The sequence below is a fragment of the Haliotis asinina genome, chromosome 14 (genome assembly GCF_037392515.1).
Source record: "Haliotis asinina isolate JCU_RB_2024 chromosome 14, JCU_Hal_asi_v2, whole genome shotgun sequence".
Taxonomy (NCBI): domain Eukaryota; kingdom Metazoa; phylum Mollusca; class Gastropoda; order Lepetellida; family Haliotidae; genus Haliotis; species Haliotis asinina.
Genome location: NC_090293.1, coordinates 2583767 through 2603699, shown reverse-complemented (window position 1 = coordinate 2603699; position 19933 = coordinate 2583767). Strand labels below are relative to the sequence as shown.

The 19933-nt window shown below is 38.3% G+C and overlaps 1 protein-coding gene across 1 annotated transcript in view; it reads right to left on the bottom strand.

The window, feature by feature from the left end:
* Positions 1–1571: 1571 nt before the first annotated feature.
* LOC137261264 (transient receptor potential cation channel subfamily A member 1 homolog) overlaps positions 1572–19933 on the bottom strand; it is a 45090-nt gene continuing 26728 nt past the window's right edge. Inside the window, exons 22-29 of the mRNA XM_067798986.1 lie at positions 14194–14363; positions 13563–13680; positions 8512–8646; positions 8027–8227; positions 7715–7915; positions 6199–6267; positions 5468–5641; positions 1572–2813 (exon numbers count right to left, since the gene is read on the bottom strand). Of these exons, the coding sequence (XP_067655087.1) occupies positions 2667–2813; positions 5468–5641; positions 6199–6267; positions 7715–7915; positions 8027–8227; positions 8512–8646; positions 13563–13680; positions 14194–14363 (1215 nt within the window). The 3' untranslated portion in view covers positions 1572–2666. The remainder of the gene's footprint in view (positions 2814–5467; positions 5642–6198; positions 6268–7714; positions 7916–8026; positions 8228–8511; positions 8647–13562; positions 13681–14193; positions 14364–19933) is intronic.

Sequence of the window (19933 nt, the reverse complement as noted above, 5' to 3'; positions counted from 1 at the left end):
AAAAGTGTTTTCGGACTGTCATTCCCTATACTACTTATACCCAAAGTGATCACTATTTATCGTTTAGTGTTGCTTTGTGTTCACGTGCCATCCATCCGTGGCTTTAACGGCGTGTCAGTGAATGTAACTAGTAAGATGAATGTTCCTCAAGACCTTCTATAAGAGCGACATACAGCTAGTGCTCAAAATGTTTGATCAAAGTTACAATATTCACGGTCAAGATAAATATTTGAAAATGTTTAAAAGTGAGGAGATTATTTCCAGGTTTAAAGTATCCCATTCAAGACACTTGCCTAAGGTGAGACCACATGTGCTGTGTGCTTCATTGCTGGGCAGGACTAAAATCCTGGACACTCTCAGGAGTCAAGCTGCCAAACACGGAGACCCAACCAAGGACTATCACATCAATTAATATATCGTATTTTAAAGGTCTCACGAGTATCAAAAGCTTCTGTCCATATTCCCGATGTGTGTAGGAGGCTACACAGGCTTTCCGTGGTGGTGCATTCGTTGGTTTTTCTGTATTAAAGCTCCAATGACAGAAGAATCTTTAAAGATCTCCCGCGATCTGATTGGCTAACATATTATTACACGGAATGAATGGTCTTCAAAAATATTTTCATTTTTTAAAATTATTCTTACCAAGATAAAATAGACCGTGACATCTGTCGCTCTCACTGCTTTCGTTGTCATTTTATCAACCAATTTGTCTGCGCTGACGACCTAATTGTGTATACTTTCGGCACAGCAACTCGGTATTTAGAGATTTAATGAAAACGAACAAATGCACCGCCACGGAAAGCCTGTGTATATGCCTTGGAAAGGTGGACAAAAGCTTTTGATACTTGTGACATCTTGACTGATATATTGATTGATATGTGCGTAATTGTCCGGCTTCATTTCTGTGACACACCTTTGCATGTTAGTAGGGGGTGGATAGTAAAGCAGGACTTACTTTTTTTATCTTCTGACCCGCAGTGGGGGCCTGTGACCTTGCTGTATTAGCCTACAAAATATACTCCTCAAAAAAAGTAGGGGATAATGAACTGTCAATTGGGATAGGAAGTGTAAACGTTAACAAACGTTTCAAGGACAGACATCTTATGAACGCACCACCATTTCCCTCCATTACAACCCCTAAACACAACACATGATATGCACGTGCACAACCCAGTAGCCCCATACACGAACACGGGGTCCCATTCTTGATTTTGACGGGTTTTTTTCAAGAAGGTCGAGAAATCACTTAGAACATTGATTTTGACACTCATCTTGTATCACACAATAGTTAGTGTTTGTTTCTAGTCGTTTGTTTCAAAATAAAAATCGTATACATACAAATTACATGCCATACGCCAATAATCTTTCAAAAACGACTACATTCCAAATAACTATGGTTGTTAGGAAGTGCAAACGGTGAAGCGCTCTCAAAACATTCCATAATATCATATCAGCACTCGTTGCCTCTGATAAATCTCCTAAATATTTTGAATCGTAAATTAAAAAAATGCAGATCCCTACTTTTTTAAGAGTATATATTTCTCCTGATAACATGAAGACATGGGACGTTACATGGCTAACAGTTACTTTAATCCATACAAGAACTGTCAGGGACTACGTCTTGCCTCTCCGTCAGTAGAAAACAAGCTGTTGTTGTAACTATGTCAAGGGCTATGTGTTGCCCCTCCGTCACTAGAAAACAACGTGTTGTTGAAACTACAAATGTCTAAGGGTCACCTTCTGCCTCAGTAACTTCAGCTGACCTTGGCCTTCATTCTGGAAACGTTCGTAGCCCTAAGAATTCTTAACCTTGGCCTTTATTCTGGAAACGTTCGTAGCCCTAAGAATTCTTAACCTTGGCCTTTATTCTGGAAACGTTCGTAGCCCTAAGAATTCTTAACTTTGATCGTAGCCACTATGTTAGGAATGGGACTGCGAACGTTTCAAGAATAGCTAGTTTCATCCTTTGTGTGACACGTGTCAGTGATGGACAAGTGTCCATGTGAATTGTTTAGAATGAATAAATACCTGTTTTAAACGAAACGAATAAGCGTTTGAACTGTACACGTACTGGCGAACATAAGTACACAAAGCGTTTACTGTACATAAAAATAACAAGTAACTCGACGATAACAAAAGCAGAGAAGACAAATACATACAACGTAGAGATACTGATGGTGGAGCCTGCCTGCGAGGAGCCCAGTATGTCAACAGGGGATGTAGAGACTGGTCAGTGTTTTAACTTTATCAATGGATACGTGGACAATATATACTGATATAAACAAATAAAGGAACACGTGACGATTTCCTTTATCGTTTCCCAGTTTTCATCACCACGGTGCCATTTAATATTGGTGATGAAAGCTGGAAAATATTATAGAAACGCTTGAATTTTAATGTTATCCTATATTTGTTTCTATTAGTAAATACCAAGGAACGGTTGGGTGTTTCTGTGGTCTTTCGTATGTTTCTGTCAGTATGTATGGATATATAACGATCATCATCACTGAGGCCACACCACCATAAAGCATCACAGACACGCAAGCAGTATACAACAGTGTCTGGTATTCTCCACATGCAGCAGTGTTCACTGGTACAGACTGATTCTTCAGTGGGGACCAGTGTACAGTGTTGCAGCGGGGGACAGAGATATTTGTGTAGGTACTCTAGGCTCTTCTTTGGCCATTGTTAACACTGGCAGCACGATGTACATCCGAATCATTTTGTTTGAGAAGGCCCTTCAAGTCATTATTCATGGTCACAACCAGACTCTCCAGGCGCTTCTGTTGCAGTGTAAGATGCTCCATGGATTTCTGAAACACACACCGAAGCATGAATGACATTAATCGTGATATGTTTCTGTCGTAGTTTTTCAGAAACGTGTCTCACTGACTGGAGGGTTTCAATGGTCATTTAATAAACTTTCATTACAAATGGGGATGCGCACCCCTGCACCCCCTCTGGATCCGCCTGTTCAACTGCACTGTTTTGAAAAAAATTGTGACGTCGAATGTTGTTAAAGCGGGTCTCTCGTGAACTTTGGATGTCAAATGTAAACTGGTGATATTAAACAGTATATCTACCACAGAAAAATAGAAACTTCAGAATGGGAGAAATTACTCGTCTTGAAAATGCGTTGTCCAAGGTACAGACTCGTGCCAGTTATATTCGGACGTAATTTCAATAGCCTAACATGTTGTTGTAAATAAATATTTTCACTGTAAACTTTGACAGGCAAATGCGAAATCACTTCTGCTCTGCACACATAATTTCAGTTCAACTCTCCATCAACCATTTAACTGATGGCATCACATTTATCAACAAAAACATTATTAAACACAATCCAATAGGCCGCCATGTTAAAGGAGTTCGTTGCACTGTATATACATTGCGACTAGATAGCCAAGGAACTAACAGACAATCAAACACAAAATATGTGATTGTAGGGAAAATGAGTCCTCACAAATGTGCAAATTTTGACATGGAATCTACGGAGAGTGAATTCATTAATATTATTAATGCCACACTAAAGGAACATGAAAGTCAATGGGAATTAGGATCAAGAGGGCATACGCGGTACTGAACAATCTCAACTACAGATGGTTCATTCCTGAAAAATCAAAACATGATCCCATCATGCTGCTGTTGACTGTAGATGTGCGCCAAGCGCACCTTTCATGTCTAATCCTGTTTAGTGTAGGCTCGTTGCGTCCTTAAACCAGTTTTATCCACTAGCTACGTGCTTTGTTCTCCGTGTGTATGTTTAGGACAAGTAACACATGTGAAGGTTTCTTCCTTTGTTTAGTATACGTGAAACTGGTAATAAATGAGTGAAATTGTGTCTTCAAACATGATGCTGAGAACGGAGATCTGTAGGAATGAATAATAAACAAATGATATTTGTGAAAATGATAGAACTTATATTTGGCCACCCATTCACTCATTTTAATTTTTCAAGAAAACTGAGCACAGACCTATTTGCAAACAAATGAATGCTCATGTGTTAAATAACACCTGCCGTACGGTGTTCATACGAGGAGGGGTTCAATAAGTTTTGCAACTTCGATATAAGACAGACTTACATGACCATATTTTTACTTTTATTTTTCAATATAACATCCCTTCATCTCAATACACTTGTTTCATTTTCTTTAAGGCTTTTGATACGACTTTTGCAGAAGTCTTCAGGTTGCAGGAAGTAGTCGCTCGGGTCTAGGTCTGGACTGTAGGCTGGGTGAGTTAACTGTTCGAATCCATATTCACGTATTGCAGCCTGTGCAACTCGAGACTTGTGAATTGATGCATTACACGGCGTTTCTGTCGAATGGGTTTTCGCAGTTCTTGCATTAAGTTGGCATAATATTGACCATTCATTGTAGTTTTGTGTGGCAAGTAATCAATTGATAATATGCTTTTGGCATCCCAAAAGATAGTGGCCATAAAAATGCTCGCAGATGGTTGAGTGCCAAACTTCTGTGGAGGTGGGGAACTGGGGTGCTTCCACTGCATGGATTCCAGCTTAGTTTCAGGGTCCCAGTGGCGGATCCATGTTTCGTCACCTGTCACCTGTCACCTGTCACCTGTCACCAGACGAGAAAGAAATCTGACGTCATCTGCAATAGAGATCCAGGGGCTCCTAACACCTTTCAGTTCCTTGATGGCGATCTTGAGCGCTGAGGTTTCTGGGTACCCATCTTGCAGACACTTTGGACATTCCAAGATGATCATGAATTACCTTTTCAACCGATATCTGGCATTCCAAAGACAGTTCTGACACTTTCAATCGCCGGTCTGCTAAAATTCTTTTTTCTATAGCGGCCATAACTTCCGGTTGGGTGACCTCTGAGGGCCTGTCTGACTGTGGTTCAGTCCCGCTTAAAATGAAGAGACCAGCGACAAACTGTGGAAAAGCTAGCAGCATCCTCACCCATCAAATTACACATGCGATTATGCATTTCTGTAGCTTTGCATCCTACCTTTGTAATGAACTTAAATACAGCGCGTTGCTCGGGTTTACGGGAATCCATGATTACCGTAGCGTCTAGGAATTGTTATGACATGTGCCAACATTATATTTTGACTAAGGTAACACATGTTAAGAGCTGACACTGTAAATGCAAACACAAATGCCCAGTTTGCAAACCTTATTGAACGCCCCTCGTAGAAAAAGCAAGAGATGTTTATGCTGAGATGTAGAATTCCCTAACCAATCAGGGATTTTACACACCTGGGAGTGTATTCTATTCGCTGTAATGATGTTTATTGGGTTCATTCCAAGTTTCAGTGTTCCCACTGGCCTCTCCTAATTATGTAACAGGTGTTACTAGTTTTAGCTTGATAACTATGGAAGAAGTTACATCGAAACGTCGCTCCATGCAATAAATAAGAAGCTGTCCTCCATTAAGCTGTATGTTTCATTTTTAAGTCACCAACTTCTAGATCAAACACTTCGAAGTTTCCGACTCACCAGCACAGTGTCCTCCTCCTTCTCGAGTTTCTGGTTCCACCACCAGACCGGTAAGTCTATCAGTATTTTCTGTGGCCAGAAAGGTTTGAATTGCTTTGCCTTGTATCTCTTCTTGTATAAGCCTGCTCTTAATGAGTTGCACAAAACCTTCTCCACGTCCAGGACTAATTCAATCTGTTAGAGTGATCAATGACAAGAATTCATCCACTACCGCATGTTTCTCTTCATTAATGCATTAAACTAAATACTACATTCCAAAAACCGAATCATTCGTAAAGATCCTGTTGACATCATCTGTGCCATGATACTATTCTGTAAAATACGATGTCTTTACGTCGGCTATATTGATATCTCTCCCAACAGACTTGCTCCAAGGCTGTCCTGAAACCTGAGTCTACGTTTGTTATTCTGTCCTTCGAAGAGGCAAGCCTACAATCGCGGACAGTACAGTTTAAGGACCCCAGACTTTTATTTATTATTATTTGTTTTAGAAAATGTAATTTGAGCTTTATTTGTTTTAGAAGTTATAATTTGAATTATAAATTTTTACCTTAGAGACTTCTGCAAGTCTAATCATGAGAGTAGCTGGGAATCCAGTGAGGAGAGAACCCGGCAAAAACCAACGTCTTATTTCCTACTTCGCTGGATATTACAATATTACCATAAGCGTTGTAAATTTCAATAGTCCACCAAAACGTGATTGTTTCATGTCGTTATTGAAAGTTACTTACATGTAATGCTGTTTGCTTGAAGGCAGCTCGTTGTAGGATCCCCTTAATATCATCAACAGCCAGGCCCACCTAGACAATTCAACACATCCAAACTGCATGACAGAGTAAGAGGTTAATATCGCTTTGTCCTTTTACCATTATCCAACAAATTCAAATAATTCCCTTGTAGCCGGAGAGCTAATTCAGTATATGCTGCGATATAATGTTTTCAGGTTATATCACACTATGCCGCCTATCCGTGAACTCTACTGAACAAGCAACATATTTCTAATGAAGAAAACCGGCTAGTATGAAAAAATGTGTTTGTAATCCCAGCCCGCATCAGCTGCTTCATGGCGAGGACCTGAGGTCAAATTGTGAAGGGCTGTTTTCCTGACCGTAATTAACTGATACGTTTCTCGTGTTTCAGTGGAATTCAGTTACGTCTATAAGGACTGAGTGAGTTTAGTTTTACGCCGCACTCAGCAATGTTCCAGTTATATGGCTGCTGTCTGTAAATAATCCAGTCTGGACCAGACAATCCAGTGATCAACAACATGAGCATCGTTCTGCACAACCGGGAACCGATGACATGTGTCAACCAAGTCAGCGAACCTGACCACCCGATCCCGTTAGTCGCCTCTTACGACAAGCATAGTCACCTTTTATGGCAAACATGGGTTGCTGAAGGCCTATTCTACCCCGGGACCTTCACGGGTACGTCTGTAAGGAAATCTCCTTGGTCCTTGAACGTATCGGGGTAGCATCGAACAACAGATCTAGCGGCGACCATGGTGTGGAGGGTCCCACTAGATATTAGTATTGAGCTGCAAACAGGTAGATGTCATTGTCGAGCGCCCACTGAAATGGGGCGAATGTAGGATGTGTTAGCAAAAGATAACTGCACTCATACCTGACATTTGACATTCATCTCAGCACACACTGTGTAATGTATCACTCTACAAACACTTTCAGACGCCAGTGTAATAATCTCTATTGTCATAACAAGAGTGTGTTTCAAAAGATAAATTTCATTTTTTTTACGTTTTTCATAAATAAGAACTACAATGTACAACAAACATACACACGATGTTTTAAAACCTTTCCAGAAACTATGAATGGTAGAAACTGAGGTTACATCACAGTGCTGAAGCTTCCTGCTTTACCAAAGGGAGATTTCTGGGCGTCTAAAGATGTACATTGCATATTCACATGCTTAAAGAATCAGTGAAGAACTCGGGTTTGAACGGGTCTACAACCCATGCCTGTCGTGAAAGGCGACTTACGGGTGATGAGGCTCGCTGACTTGGTTGACAAAAGCCATCGTAAGCCAGTTATTATGATCGATGTTCATGCTGTTGATCACTTGATTGTCTGGTCAATAATCGATGTTTTTTATGGACAACCGCCATATAGCTGGAATATTGCTGAAACAAATCAACCAACAGTACGTGGTGGTAGGGTTGGGTCGTGAATACTGACTCATTCACATACTGTATACAATCAGGTGGATACTATCATCATCACCGGGACTTACCAGTAAGTTCATCAAGACAATACAGGCCAGTGTGATGAAGGTTGTGAAGAGAACGGACGTTGCTGGTGGGTACAATAAGTTGGTGGTGTCTATTGAAGTGGCGTCACTGAGACCAGCATGGAAGATGTCACCATAATCCATCTCCCCAATAAACATGACGGCTGTTTTCAAGACGGAGTTGGCAACGTCTCTGAATGGGATCTGTTTACAGATGGAAGGACCGAATGGCACTCAGTAATTCGCTATAAGTTATGAATCTGTTTTTTAACATCGTGGACTGTGAGAAAAAGTTTCAAAGGAGGACCTACTTACCTGATTTTGTAACAAAATGTGGAATCCGAGGCCGAAAGCCAGTATGAGTGAGAAGAAGACCGTAAAGACCTTGAGGAAAGTCCAGCAGACCAGCTGGAACATGACGACATACAGACCCAAGGACGTGAAAGCCTTGAGGTACAGCACCAGGTCTATCCAGGAGAAGAAGACAGCAAACGCGCCCAAAGACCACTGCCATGGCTGTAGAAAAACCCAATCATTACTTAACGCAGATTCCAATTTGATAAATATGTTCAACAAACCCTAGTGTTAAACATTTGAACAAATTAAATAAAGCCTTCAGCGTAAAACTCTACTCCACAGCAAAACGATTACGAAGCCAATGAAGTTTCAGGCTGAATGCTGAGCCATCAACATCAAGAATAAACGATGACGCCCTGGCTATGAGACCGAATGTGGATGTTCCTGTGTCAATTCGTTATTACACGTGACTAGAACAGCTTGAGATGACGCTTTGGTCTGACCTGTCTGTAGCCGGTGTTGGACGTGCACTCATTGAACTCCAGCAGAAGCAGAAACGTGGCGATGTAGGCCACCCACTCAACATAGTTCTCAAGATCGCCGAAATATGCTTTCCTCACATTGAACATCTGAAGTATCTGTAACACAATTGTGGTTACATGCTTGAGTGTTTCTTGTGGACTAACTGCTTCCTTTTTCTGCCCCGAGACCCGTCAAGGTCCGCGTCAGAATACTGCTTGTTGCAAGAGCCGAAAAGGGTGGTCCGGTTCGCTGACTTGGTTGACACATGTCATTGGTTCCCAAATGCGCAGATCGATGCTCATTAAGTTTGTCACTGGACTGCCTAGTCCAGAATCGATTATTTACAGACTGCCACCATATATCTGAAATATTGCTGAGTGCGGCGTAAAACATAACTCACTCACTCACTCGGCCCTCATTATAGCAACACGTTCTAAGATCATATTACTTTTTGGTACTGCATCTGGCGTTCAACATTAGGAGAATCAAACAACTGACTGGGTCGGCTTGGGAGAAGGTACCTCTTATTGCGAGTGTTATCACTGTATCATGCCACTGTTACAATATGATAAAGGAAGGATTAATGATATGTAATGAGAAAATTGGAATCATACTACCCCCTACATCACCTCTCTAATGATGTTCCAAGTGAGCCATGTGAACCTCTTTACCCTATTTTGAATACAGGACCCACCAATACTTCGTGTGGTATTTATCTCAATGTATTTTTAGAAAGGTTAGACTTACCTCAAATGTAAGATCGTCCATAATAACTCATTGACTCATTTTGATCATTTGAATACCAGGTAACTCTCGTCCTCACAGAGTTTTCAAATACACATCTAAACTTTTGCAAATACATAATGTTTATAAATGATAGGATCAAGTTATATTTCATAGTACATGTGATTGTCATACCTACGATCCATACCATAATCTAATACCTTATCAAAAGGGTCTCTCAAATAAGGAGTTAGTAAAGAATTTTAAAGAATCGAAATTAATGGCGCCTACTGGTCAAAATGGTCGTCACGCCGAGGACCCAGGTTCGATTCCCCACATGGATCCAATGTGTGAAGTTCATTCCTGGTGTCAAGAAGCGCAAACTCACCCACTGCTCTATTGTAAATTATTTGTAACACTTCTCTGGAAAACAGGATCATCTCCGAGCAGCAACTATCTAAACAACTGTTACATATGGGGGGGTCAATGTAATTATGGACTGCTGTGTCGAAGTGTTGGACATCAACACTGTATCTTCACAATAATTTTATTAAATCCTTGAAGGGATCAAATCATTGTTGAGGCGCATTGTTATTTCACGCCATGTAGCGTTTGAGAGTGCTTCAGAATAATTTTGATTTTATGGCCGCTGCCTTAATATCTTCTCCTGCATCGAATAAGTTTCGCTTTTCATCTAGAAACAGCATCCAAAATCAGGTTTTCTTCAGTACTTTCGCAGATTTGCATAACACCTTTGGAGGCAATAGAAAAAGAAAGATTTAATATACAGAAAGGGATAAACATGCGGTCAGCTTGCTTCTTGTTTTGTTTGAATTCGTGACTGATTCGTGACCTCTGCTGCGCAGTCCGTATGCGCAAATGAGAATTTAATTATAGACAGATTAATTAAGGTGAAGTCATTTTTACTTCAATACAAATGTATCATGAAAACAAATGAAACACTTTGAAGGTTAATCATCTGGCAGTGGTAGAACTGGTAAAAATCTATTAGGACGGGAAAATAATATTTGTATGATTTTGAAAATAAATAAAAGAACACACGGTTCACTTATACTTATAGTACATTTCTAACATGACAGCAACATTTATACATTGTATAGATTGCCAATGTGGATCCCATTTCTCACACATACGCGATCTAGTGTTTGTTTTCGTCCTATAGATTATGCTGAATGCTACAACAAATAAATGAAAGCAAAATGCAAATAATGAATGTAAAACAGACTAATTTTAGAGCAACAATGTCAGACTACTACCTTGTTTAGGAATGCATCAATATCCACATAAAAAATCGTATTCCATTCATCTGCAGCTGGTAAATAATCCTGCTCTGTGTCGTGTGTCTTACAACAGTCTAATTTGCGAAAAAGTAACACATCGTTTCACGTCTTTCACATTGGTGACAAACTGATAAACATCTCATTGGTCACCCTAGGTTAGCACACATGGCAACTAATTGTATGATGTCCGCCATTCTATGTAATTTGGTTAAGCAATAATGAGCAACCAATCAATCTATCAACGCAAGGGTGGTTAATTCTTTGATATAAGGATGTTGTTTTTACACTTGCACTTTACGACAGGGTGCAGTCAGTATAGATTAGTACATCTACACATACTGCCTTTTGATAAATCCGCTGCGTAAGATAAAAGTAATTAATCAGTGTGTTATCGGTTAATCCTTTGATCGATGTTTGTTTTTTTAACTCAGGTGATAAACCCTCTTGCATCACTTACACGCACATATTGCATAACATACAATATATTTGCCACTACAGACCTTTATTTATAATGTTGAGTATTTACTCCAGACAGGAGAAATGCCAAATGGGAACCTTTGTTGAGTAACCTGAGTGGTGTTACTACTAATGTTATAAATTCATGAATTGACCATCCAGAGAATGATGACAAATAACGCGTGTAGGTTTATACCATCAAACGTGAGTTACAGCAAGGAAGATGTAATCTCTGTGTTGCATGCAGCCTGAAAACACTTATGGGCCGAAACTGTTTTGAGGATACCAAAGGAACTTCGTTACATAAGTAATACATACAGGCATTTGCTGTGTACTTGGGTAAATAGGTGAAATAAGGGGGGTTTTTTACATAATATAATTTTCAGATTTCTCTACCGAAGGCAAAGTCATCACGAATTCAAATAAATCAACTGTGTGTTTTTATTATCATAAATAATAAAACAGGGTAGCTATCATACCTACCAAAATGTACGTATAATATTTGCTATCACAGCTGAATCAACACTCAAAACTATCTAAATATAAAGCCTTGCAATCTTTCGGACAGAAACAAATGGCTTGCTACGTGCCTGTAGACATCATATTTTGACATAACATTATTAAATATCGAAGTTAAAAACACAGAAATAGAATCAAATTGGATCAGTCACTATACCATCCAAGCATCCGAAAAAAACTACACTGCTGGGATATTTTGTTACGAAGAGACAAGGAATACCATGGATATTTTCAAATAGAGGCATATGATGGGCATCCGGCCTCCTGACTGTTTAGGACTGAAATTCTGCTAATAATGACAGGAGCCCAGTTCCTTTGTCCGTCACGGTCGAAGGAGCGGGCGCTGACCAATTTGCAGTTTGGTTTCGTAATTAGACCGTTGGCGAGAAACATTATTCGCCCCGCATCAGTGCCCCTTTAAGCAGCAGGGTGTAGAGCGGATGGAGCGGGCAGTATGCTCGCCAGACCTCAACCCAATTAAGCACGCTGGGGATGAACTCGATCGACGTGTGTACACACGTTACCCAGCACCAGTGGATCTGACACAGTTCTGGTAGATGAATGGAATGCGATTCCGCAAGCTTTCTTTATGAACTTTATAAACAACATGAGAACAATGTGCACTTGTGTCTTGGGCGAGGGCGGAGGGTGCATACGACTGCTTCATGTTTGGTACTTTTATTTTGGGAGTTTGGTCTATACAGCTGATGCTTAGGACCCTTCTTAATGACGACCAGTATGTAATGTGGAGAGAGAGTAAATCAATACAAATCACAAGGATTTAACCATTTGAACATTTAACCACAATATGCATATTGCAACCACGATTGTCAGCTAATACTGTTACTATATCTCACAAAAGGACCGAGTTCAGTTGTATGAAAACATTGTTTTTTCAACGCTGTATGCCGCTATCTCACGAGACAAAAGTACCTGAAGAGAGACATACTTATGTTTCTAGCTTCAGAGGAACTGGACAATCTAAATCTGTCAAAAATGAACACAACTGCCAATGAAAGCTTACACTGGAAAGGACATGTAGAATGCTGGACGCTCTCCCTGATAATATGTATGCAGAATTTCGACAAGAAGTCGGCATGTCCACGAGCGCAAACTGTGTTCCAGTCTTTGTGCGTATTTTTCTTTAGGCATATGGATCAGACTTGGCAAGACGAAAACCCGGCCATTCAGCAAAGACGTTTACCTGCAGTTTCTGGTATACTGATAATCTAATATCGTTCATTCACCATCAACTTGCCAATTCCTTTCCCCTGACTTACCAGTCTAAGTAAACTTAGTCTCAGTGTATTTCGTTACACTCCACCACTCCACAAAACCTAGTAGAAGGTCGCGTCAGGTAACGTTTGAGCGACCAATGACCGTCCAACCAAACGCGAGACCGTTAAATAGATTTAACCAATCAGGCAGCGGCTACTATTTAGGGATCGGAGGGACTTTCAAAATAGTCAGGTCACTGACACAGATCTCTCCACAAACAAAAATCCGCATATAACACAATTATTTGACCTGCAGTATATACGCTTTTGGGTTTCTGTTGACATGGTTACCATTAGCTAATATTTCTGCAAGATGACATCCTTGTATATTGCCCAAAACACCATTTTCAGCGACTGTTTACTCATGGTTGTACGTACGCCGTGTGCATCACCCGGAAGAGAGCGCACGGGTACGAACTTTTTCGAGATAAAAAGTTCAAAAGGTATGTGCGAAATAAAAGTCCACTTTCGCGATTTGGTAAGCTGTGTTCTGATTGGTCACTCTTAAAGGTTACCTGACGCGACCTCCCATATGGTTTTGTTAGCGTTGTTATACTCAGTAGTGGAGCGTAACGAACAGGACTGAGGATAAGTTTACTTAGACTGCTGACTTACCCACCAGAGCTAAGGAGACAAGTGAGACCGCATTAATACATGTATTTCATATTCAGATCTCTCCACCCACCGTATGATGAAAGTGATGATTTCAACTTTGACCGAACGATTTAGAAAATAAACATTCTGACAACAACTCACCTCAAACAGTGCACCTAAGGTCATGAGAACGTACAGAATGATCTTTTCAACCACCAGACCTGCGCTGATGCTCTTGTCACAGATATTGTTGTTGATCGCCTCAGTTTCTGTTGCCGTGCTTAAAGAGAAGACATAATGATAGACCATCATAGTGTCTGTGGTCATACTTGGATCTAACTCTTAGCACGCCGGAAGGGCAGGGGAGGATACTTTCAGCCTCTGCTATAAAGTGAATACTAGTGAATCAGTTCCATTGGAACATATTACATTGACCGGAATGAAAGCGGAAAATACATGAGTGGATCACTGAATCACTGAAATGATGGCCACCATTATGTGTTCCGCTATCACAGCCACTGACCATACATCAACACACAGTGCTGTAAGTGTACAGTAACATTAATGTTGTGTTTAGAGTGAAGCAAATTCAGTATACTATTTCAGTTGATCCTAACCGCAGACTGGATGGACTGAGCATGTGTGTATATACTACAACAGTGAGCAATATAATACAGGATATAGACCTTGTGGCCTATTGTCAACGACCACATAGCATCTAGTCTAGTGCATATTTCATGTCAGATATTGGGAATCATTCATCGTAGGTTAGCTGTAGCAGTACTAGACTTACAAGTTGCGGGGGTGGGTGGACTGGAGCATGTATCTGGTCACCATAGAGACGAAGACAAGATGGACGATGAAGTTGAATAGATAATAGTAAGCCCCGTAATGGAACCACTTCCTCTTGATGAGTTTGCTCACTAAAGGATGTTGGAGCAGCTCATCCCGGTTACACTCCACCTGTGGCATAAACATGTAAATATGTAGTACACGTTATATATATATGTGGAACACCTGTGGTATAAACATGTAAATATGTAGTATACGTTATATATATATGTGGTACACCTGTGGTATAAACATGTAAATATGTAGTATACGTTATATATCTGGTACACCTGTGGTATAAACATGTAAATATGTAGTATACGTTATATATGTGCTACACCTGTGGTATAAACATGTAAATATGTAGTATACGTTATATATGTGCTACACCTGTGGTATAAACATGTAAATATGTAGTACACGTTATATATGTGCTACACCTGTGGTATAAACATGTAAATATGTAGTATACGTTATATATGTGCTACACCTGTGGTATAAACATGTAAATATGTAGTATACGTTATATATGTGGTACACCTGTGGTATAAACATGTAAATATGTAGTACACGTTATATATGTGCTACACCTGTGGTATAAACATGTAAATATGTAGCACACGTTATATATGTGGTACACCTGTGGTATAAACATGTAAATATGTAGTACACGTTATATATGTGGCACACCTGTGGTATAAACATGTAAATATGTAGTATACGTTATATATGTGCTACACCTGTGGTATAAACATGTAAATATGTAGTATACGTTATATATGTGGTACACCTGTGGTATAAACATGTAAATATGTAGTACACGTTATATATGTGGCACACCTGTGGTATAAACATGTAAATATGTAGTATACGTTATATATGTGGTACACCTGTGGTATAAACATGTAAATATGTAGTATACGTTATATATGTGCTACACCTGTGGTATAAACATGTAAATATGTAGCACACGTTATATATGTGGTACACCTGTGGTATAAACATGTAAATATGTAGCACACGTTATATATGTGGTACACCTGTGGTATAAACATGTAAATATGTAGTACACGTTATATATGTGGTACACCTGTGGTATAAACATGTAAATATGTAGTACACGTTATATATGTGGTACACCTGTGGTATAAACATGTAAATATGTAGTATACGTTATATATGTGCTACACCTGTGGTATAAACATGTAAACATGTAGTACACGTTATATATATATGTGGTACACCTGTGGTATAAACATGTAAATATGTAGTACACGTTATATATGTGGTACACCTGTGGTATAAACATGTAAATATGTAGTACACGTTATATATGTGGTACACCTGTGGTATAAACATGTAAATATGTAGTATACGTTATATATGTGGTACACCTGTGGTATAAACATGTAAATATGTAGTACACGTTACATATGTGGTACACCTGTGGTATAAACATGCAAATATGTAGTACACGTTATATATATATGTGCTACACCTGTGGTATAAACATGTAAATATGTAGTATACGTTATATATGTGGTACACCTGTGGTATAAACATGTAAATATGTAGTACACGTTATATATGTGGTACACCTGTGGTATAAACATGCAAATATGTAGTACACGTTATATATGTGGTACACCTGTGGTATAAACATGTAAATATGTAGTACACGTTATATATGTGGTACACCTGTGGTATAAACATGTAAATATGTAGTACACGTTATATATGTGGTACACCTGTGGTATAAACATGTAAGTATGTAGTACACGTTATATATGTGGTACACCTGTGATATAAACATGTAAGTATGTAGTACACGTTATATATGTGGTACACCTGTGGTATAAACATGTAAATATGTAGTATACGTTATATATGTGGTACACCTGTGGTATAAACATGTAAATATGTAGTACACGTTATATATGTGGTACACCTGTGGTATAAACATGCAAATATGTAGTACACGTTATATATGTGGTACACCTGTGGTATAAACATGTAAATATGTAGTACACGTTATATATGTGCTACACCTGTGGTATAAACATGTAAGTATGTAGTACACGTTATATATGTGGTACACCTGTGGTATAAACATGTAAATATGTAGTATACGTTATATATGTGGTACACCTGTGGTATAAACATGTAAATATGTAGTACACGTTATATATGTGGTACACCTGTGGTATAAACATGTAAATATGTAGTACACGTTATATATATATGTGGTACACCTGTGGTATAAACATGTAAATATGTAGTATACGTTATATATGTGGTACACCTGTGGTATAAACATGTAAATATGTAGTATATGTTATATATATATGTGGTACACCTGTGGTATAAACATGCAAATATGTAGTACACGTTATATATATATGTGGTACACCTGTGGTATAAACATGTAAATATGTAGTACACGTTATATGTGTGGTACACCTGTGGTATAAACATGTAAATATGTAGTACACGTTATATATGTGGTACACCTGTGGTATAAACATGTAGATATGTAGTACACGTTATATATGTGGTACACCTGTGGTATAAACATGTAAATATGTAGTACACGTTATATATGTGGTACACCTGTGGTATAAACATGTAAATATGTAGTATACGTTATATATGTGGTACACCTGTGGTATAAACATGTAAATATGTAGTATACGTTATATATATATATGTGGTACACCTGTGGTATAAACATGCAAATATGTAGTACACGTTATATATATATGTGGTACACCTGTGGTATAAACATGTAAATATGTAGTACACGTTATATATGTGGTACACCTGTGGTATAAACATGCAAATATGTAGTACACGTTATATATATATGTGGTACACCTGTGGTATAAACATGTAAATATGTAGTACACGTTATATATGTGGTACACCTGTGGTATAAACATGCAAATATGTAGTACACGTTATACATGTGGTACACCTGTGGTATAAACATGCAAATATGTAGTACACGTTATATATGTGGTACACCTGTGGTATAAACATGTAAATATGTAGTACACGTTATATATGTGGTACACCTGTGGTATAAACATGTAAATATGTAGTATACGTTATATATGTGGTACACCTGTGGTATAAACATGTAAATATGTAGTACACGTTATATATGTGGTACACCTGTGGTATAAACATGTAAATATGTAGTACACGTTATATATGTGGTACACCTGTGGTATAAACATGTAAATATGTAGTACACGTTATATATGTGGTACACCTGTGGTATAAACATGCAAATATGTAGTACACGTTATATATATATGTGCTACACCTGTGGTATAAACATGTAAATATGTAGTATACGTTATATATGTGGTACACCTGTGGTATAAACATGTAAATATGTAGTACACGTTATATATGTGGTACACCTGTGGTATAAACATGTAAATATGTAGTACACGTTATATATGTGGTACACCTGTGGTATAAACATGTAAATATGTAGTACACGTTATATATGTGGTACACCTGTGGTATAAACATGTAAATATGTAGTACACGTTATATATGTGGTACACTTGTGGTATAAACACGCAAATATGTAGTACACGTTATATATGTGGTACACCTGTGGTATAAACATGTAAATATGTAGTACACGTTATATATGTGGTACACCTGTGGTATAAACATGCAAATATGTAGTACACGTTATATATGTGGTACACCTGTGGTATAAACATGTAAATATGTAGTACACGTTATATATGTGGTACACCTGTGGTATAAACATGCAAATATGTAGTACACGTTATATATGTGGTACACCTGTGGTATAAACATGTAAATATGTAGTACACGTTATATATGTGGTACACTTGTGGTATAAACATGCAAATATGTAGTACACGTTATATATGTGGTACACCTGTGGTATAAACATGTAAATATGTAGTACACGTTATATATGTGGTACACCTGTGGTATAAACATGCAAATATGTAGTACACGTTATATATGTGGTACACCTGTGGTATAAACATGTAAATATGTAGTACACGTTATATATGTGGTACACCTGTGGTATAAACATGCAAATATGTAGTACACGTTATATATGTGGTACACCTGTGGTATAAACATGTAAATATGTAGTACACGTTATATATGTGGTACACTTGTGGTATAAACATGCAAATATGTAGTACACGTTATATATGTGGTACACCTGTGGTATAAACATGTAAATATGTAGTACACGTTATATATGTGGTACACCTGTGGTATAAACATGCAAATATGTAGTACACGTTATATATGTGGTACACCTGTGGTATAAACATGTAAATATGTAGTGCACGTTATATATGTGGTACACCTGTGGTATAAACATGCAAATATATAGTGCACGTTATATATGTTGTACACTTGTGGTATAAACATGCAAATATGTAGTACACGTTATATATGTGGTACACCTGTGGTATAAACATGCAAATATGTAGTGCACGTTATATATGGAACCACTTCCTCTTGATGAGTTTGCTGACAAAAGGATGTTGTAGCAGTTCATCCCTGTTACACTCCACCTGTTGTACAATACAGAGATTATTAGAATCATTCTGGGGTGCGGCGTGAAACTAAACTCACTCACTCACTCACTAAGAATATTTCTGATTACTTACATCTCATGTTTATGTACAATCGGTCCCTGAATCAACGAAAGAATCCTCGCAACGTCCTTGTCAGCGAAGCCGCTATTTTGTAATAAATCGGTCACCGGTAGTGATGTCATACGTCAACATTGTTGTACATACTAGACAGTTTTTTAGGCGAAGGTAGGTTGAACACGAGAAACACAATCGCCCTATCCTTCCGATTACTCTACTTCTACTATTGTGATGCATATTTTGTGCATGGTTCAGATACGTTTTCATGAAACTAGTTTCAGTATCTACGTTTAGCCTTTACATGTGTTAAAAGATAACAGGTGGCCATTACTGCAACATGTGTTTCAGTTCCTGTGATACATAACATCCAGAAGGCTGGGAATACTGTTACACGTACATATGAACGGGCTAATGAACAGCGATTTAATTCAGTCTTATAAGTAAAACTATTAATACTAATGATTTATACATTAAATGAAATATACATGCACACACATCCGAAGGAATGTTAATTTTGAATTGTTTGAAGCCCGGGTACAAATCTTTTTGAAGCCATTGCTAGATAACGAGGTACAATGTCATTTTCAAAGTAATAGAAGAGCGTTCAGCCAATCAGACTGCGACATTTATGTTTGAGGTAAGATAAATAAATATGTAATAACCTTTATATATACTGTATATGTAGTACACCTGTAGTATAAACATATATCGGCTATATATATTTGTTTGCGGTGAAATTTCAGTGGATTTCACTTTTGAAAAAAAAGGTAAAATAATCAAATAAAGTGAAAGTTAGACAGCGAATCCTCATAGTGTTTCATTGTCACTTGAACATTTAAATCTATGAATTGTATTTAACTTATACAGGATAAAAGCTGTATAACAAACGATCATGAATTCATATCGCTTTTCATATTTGCTTGTATAATATGGGGGTAAGCTCAGAAGTTGGAACAGCGAAACAAATGCACTTCCGGCACATGATGAGCGTTAACTTAGACCAATCCTACTTGTTCTCGGTGTCTCATCTAA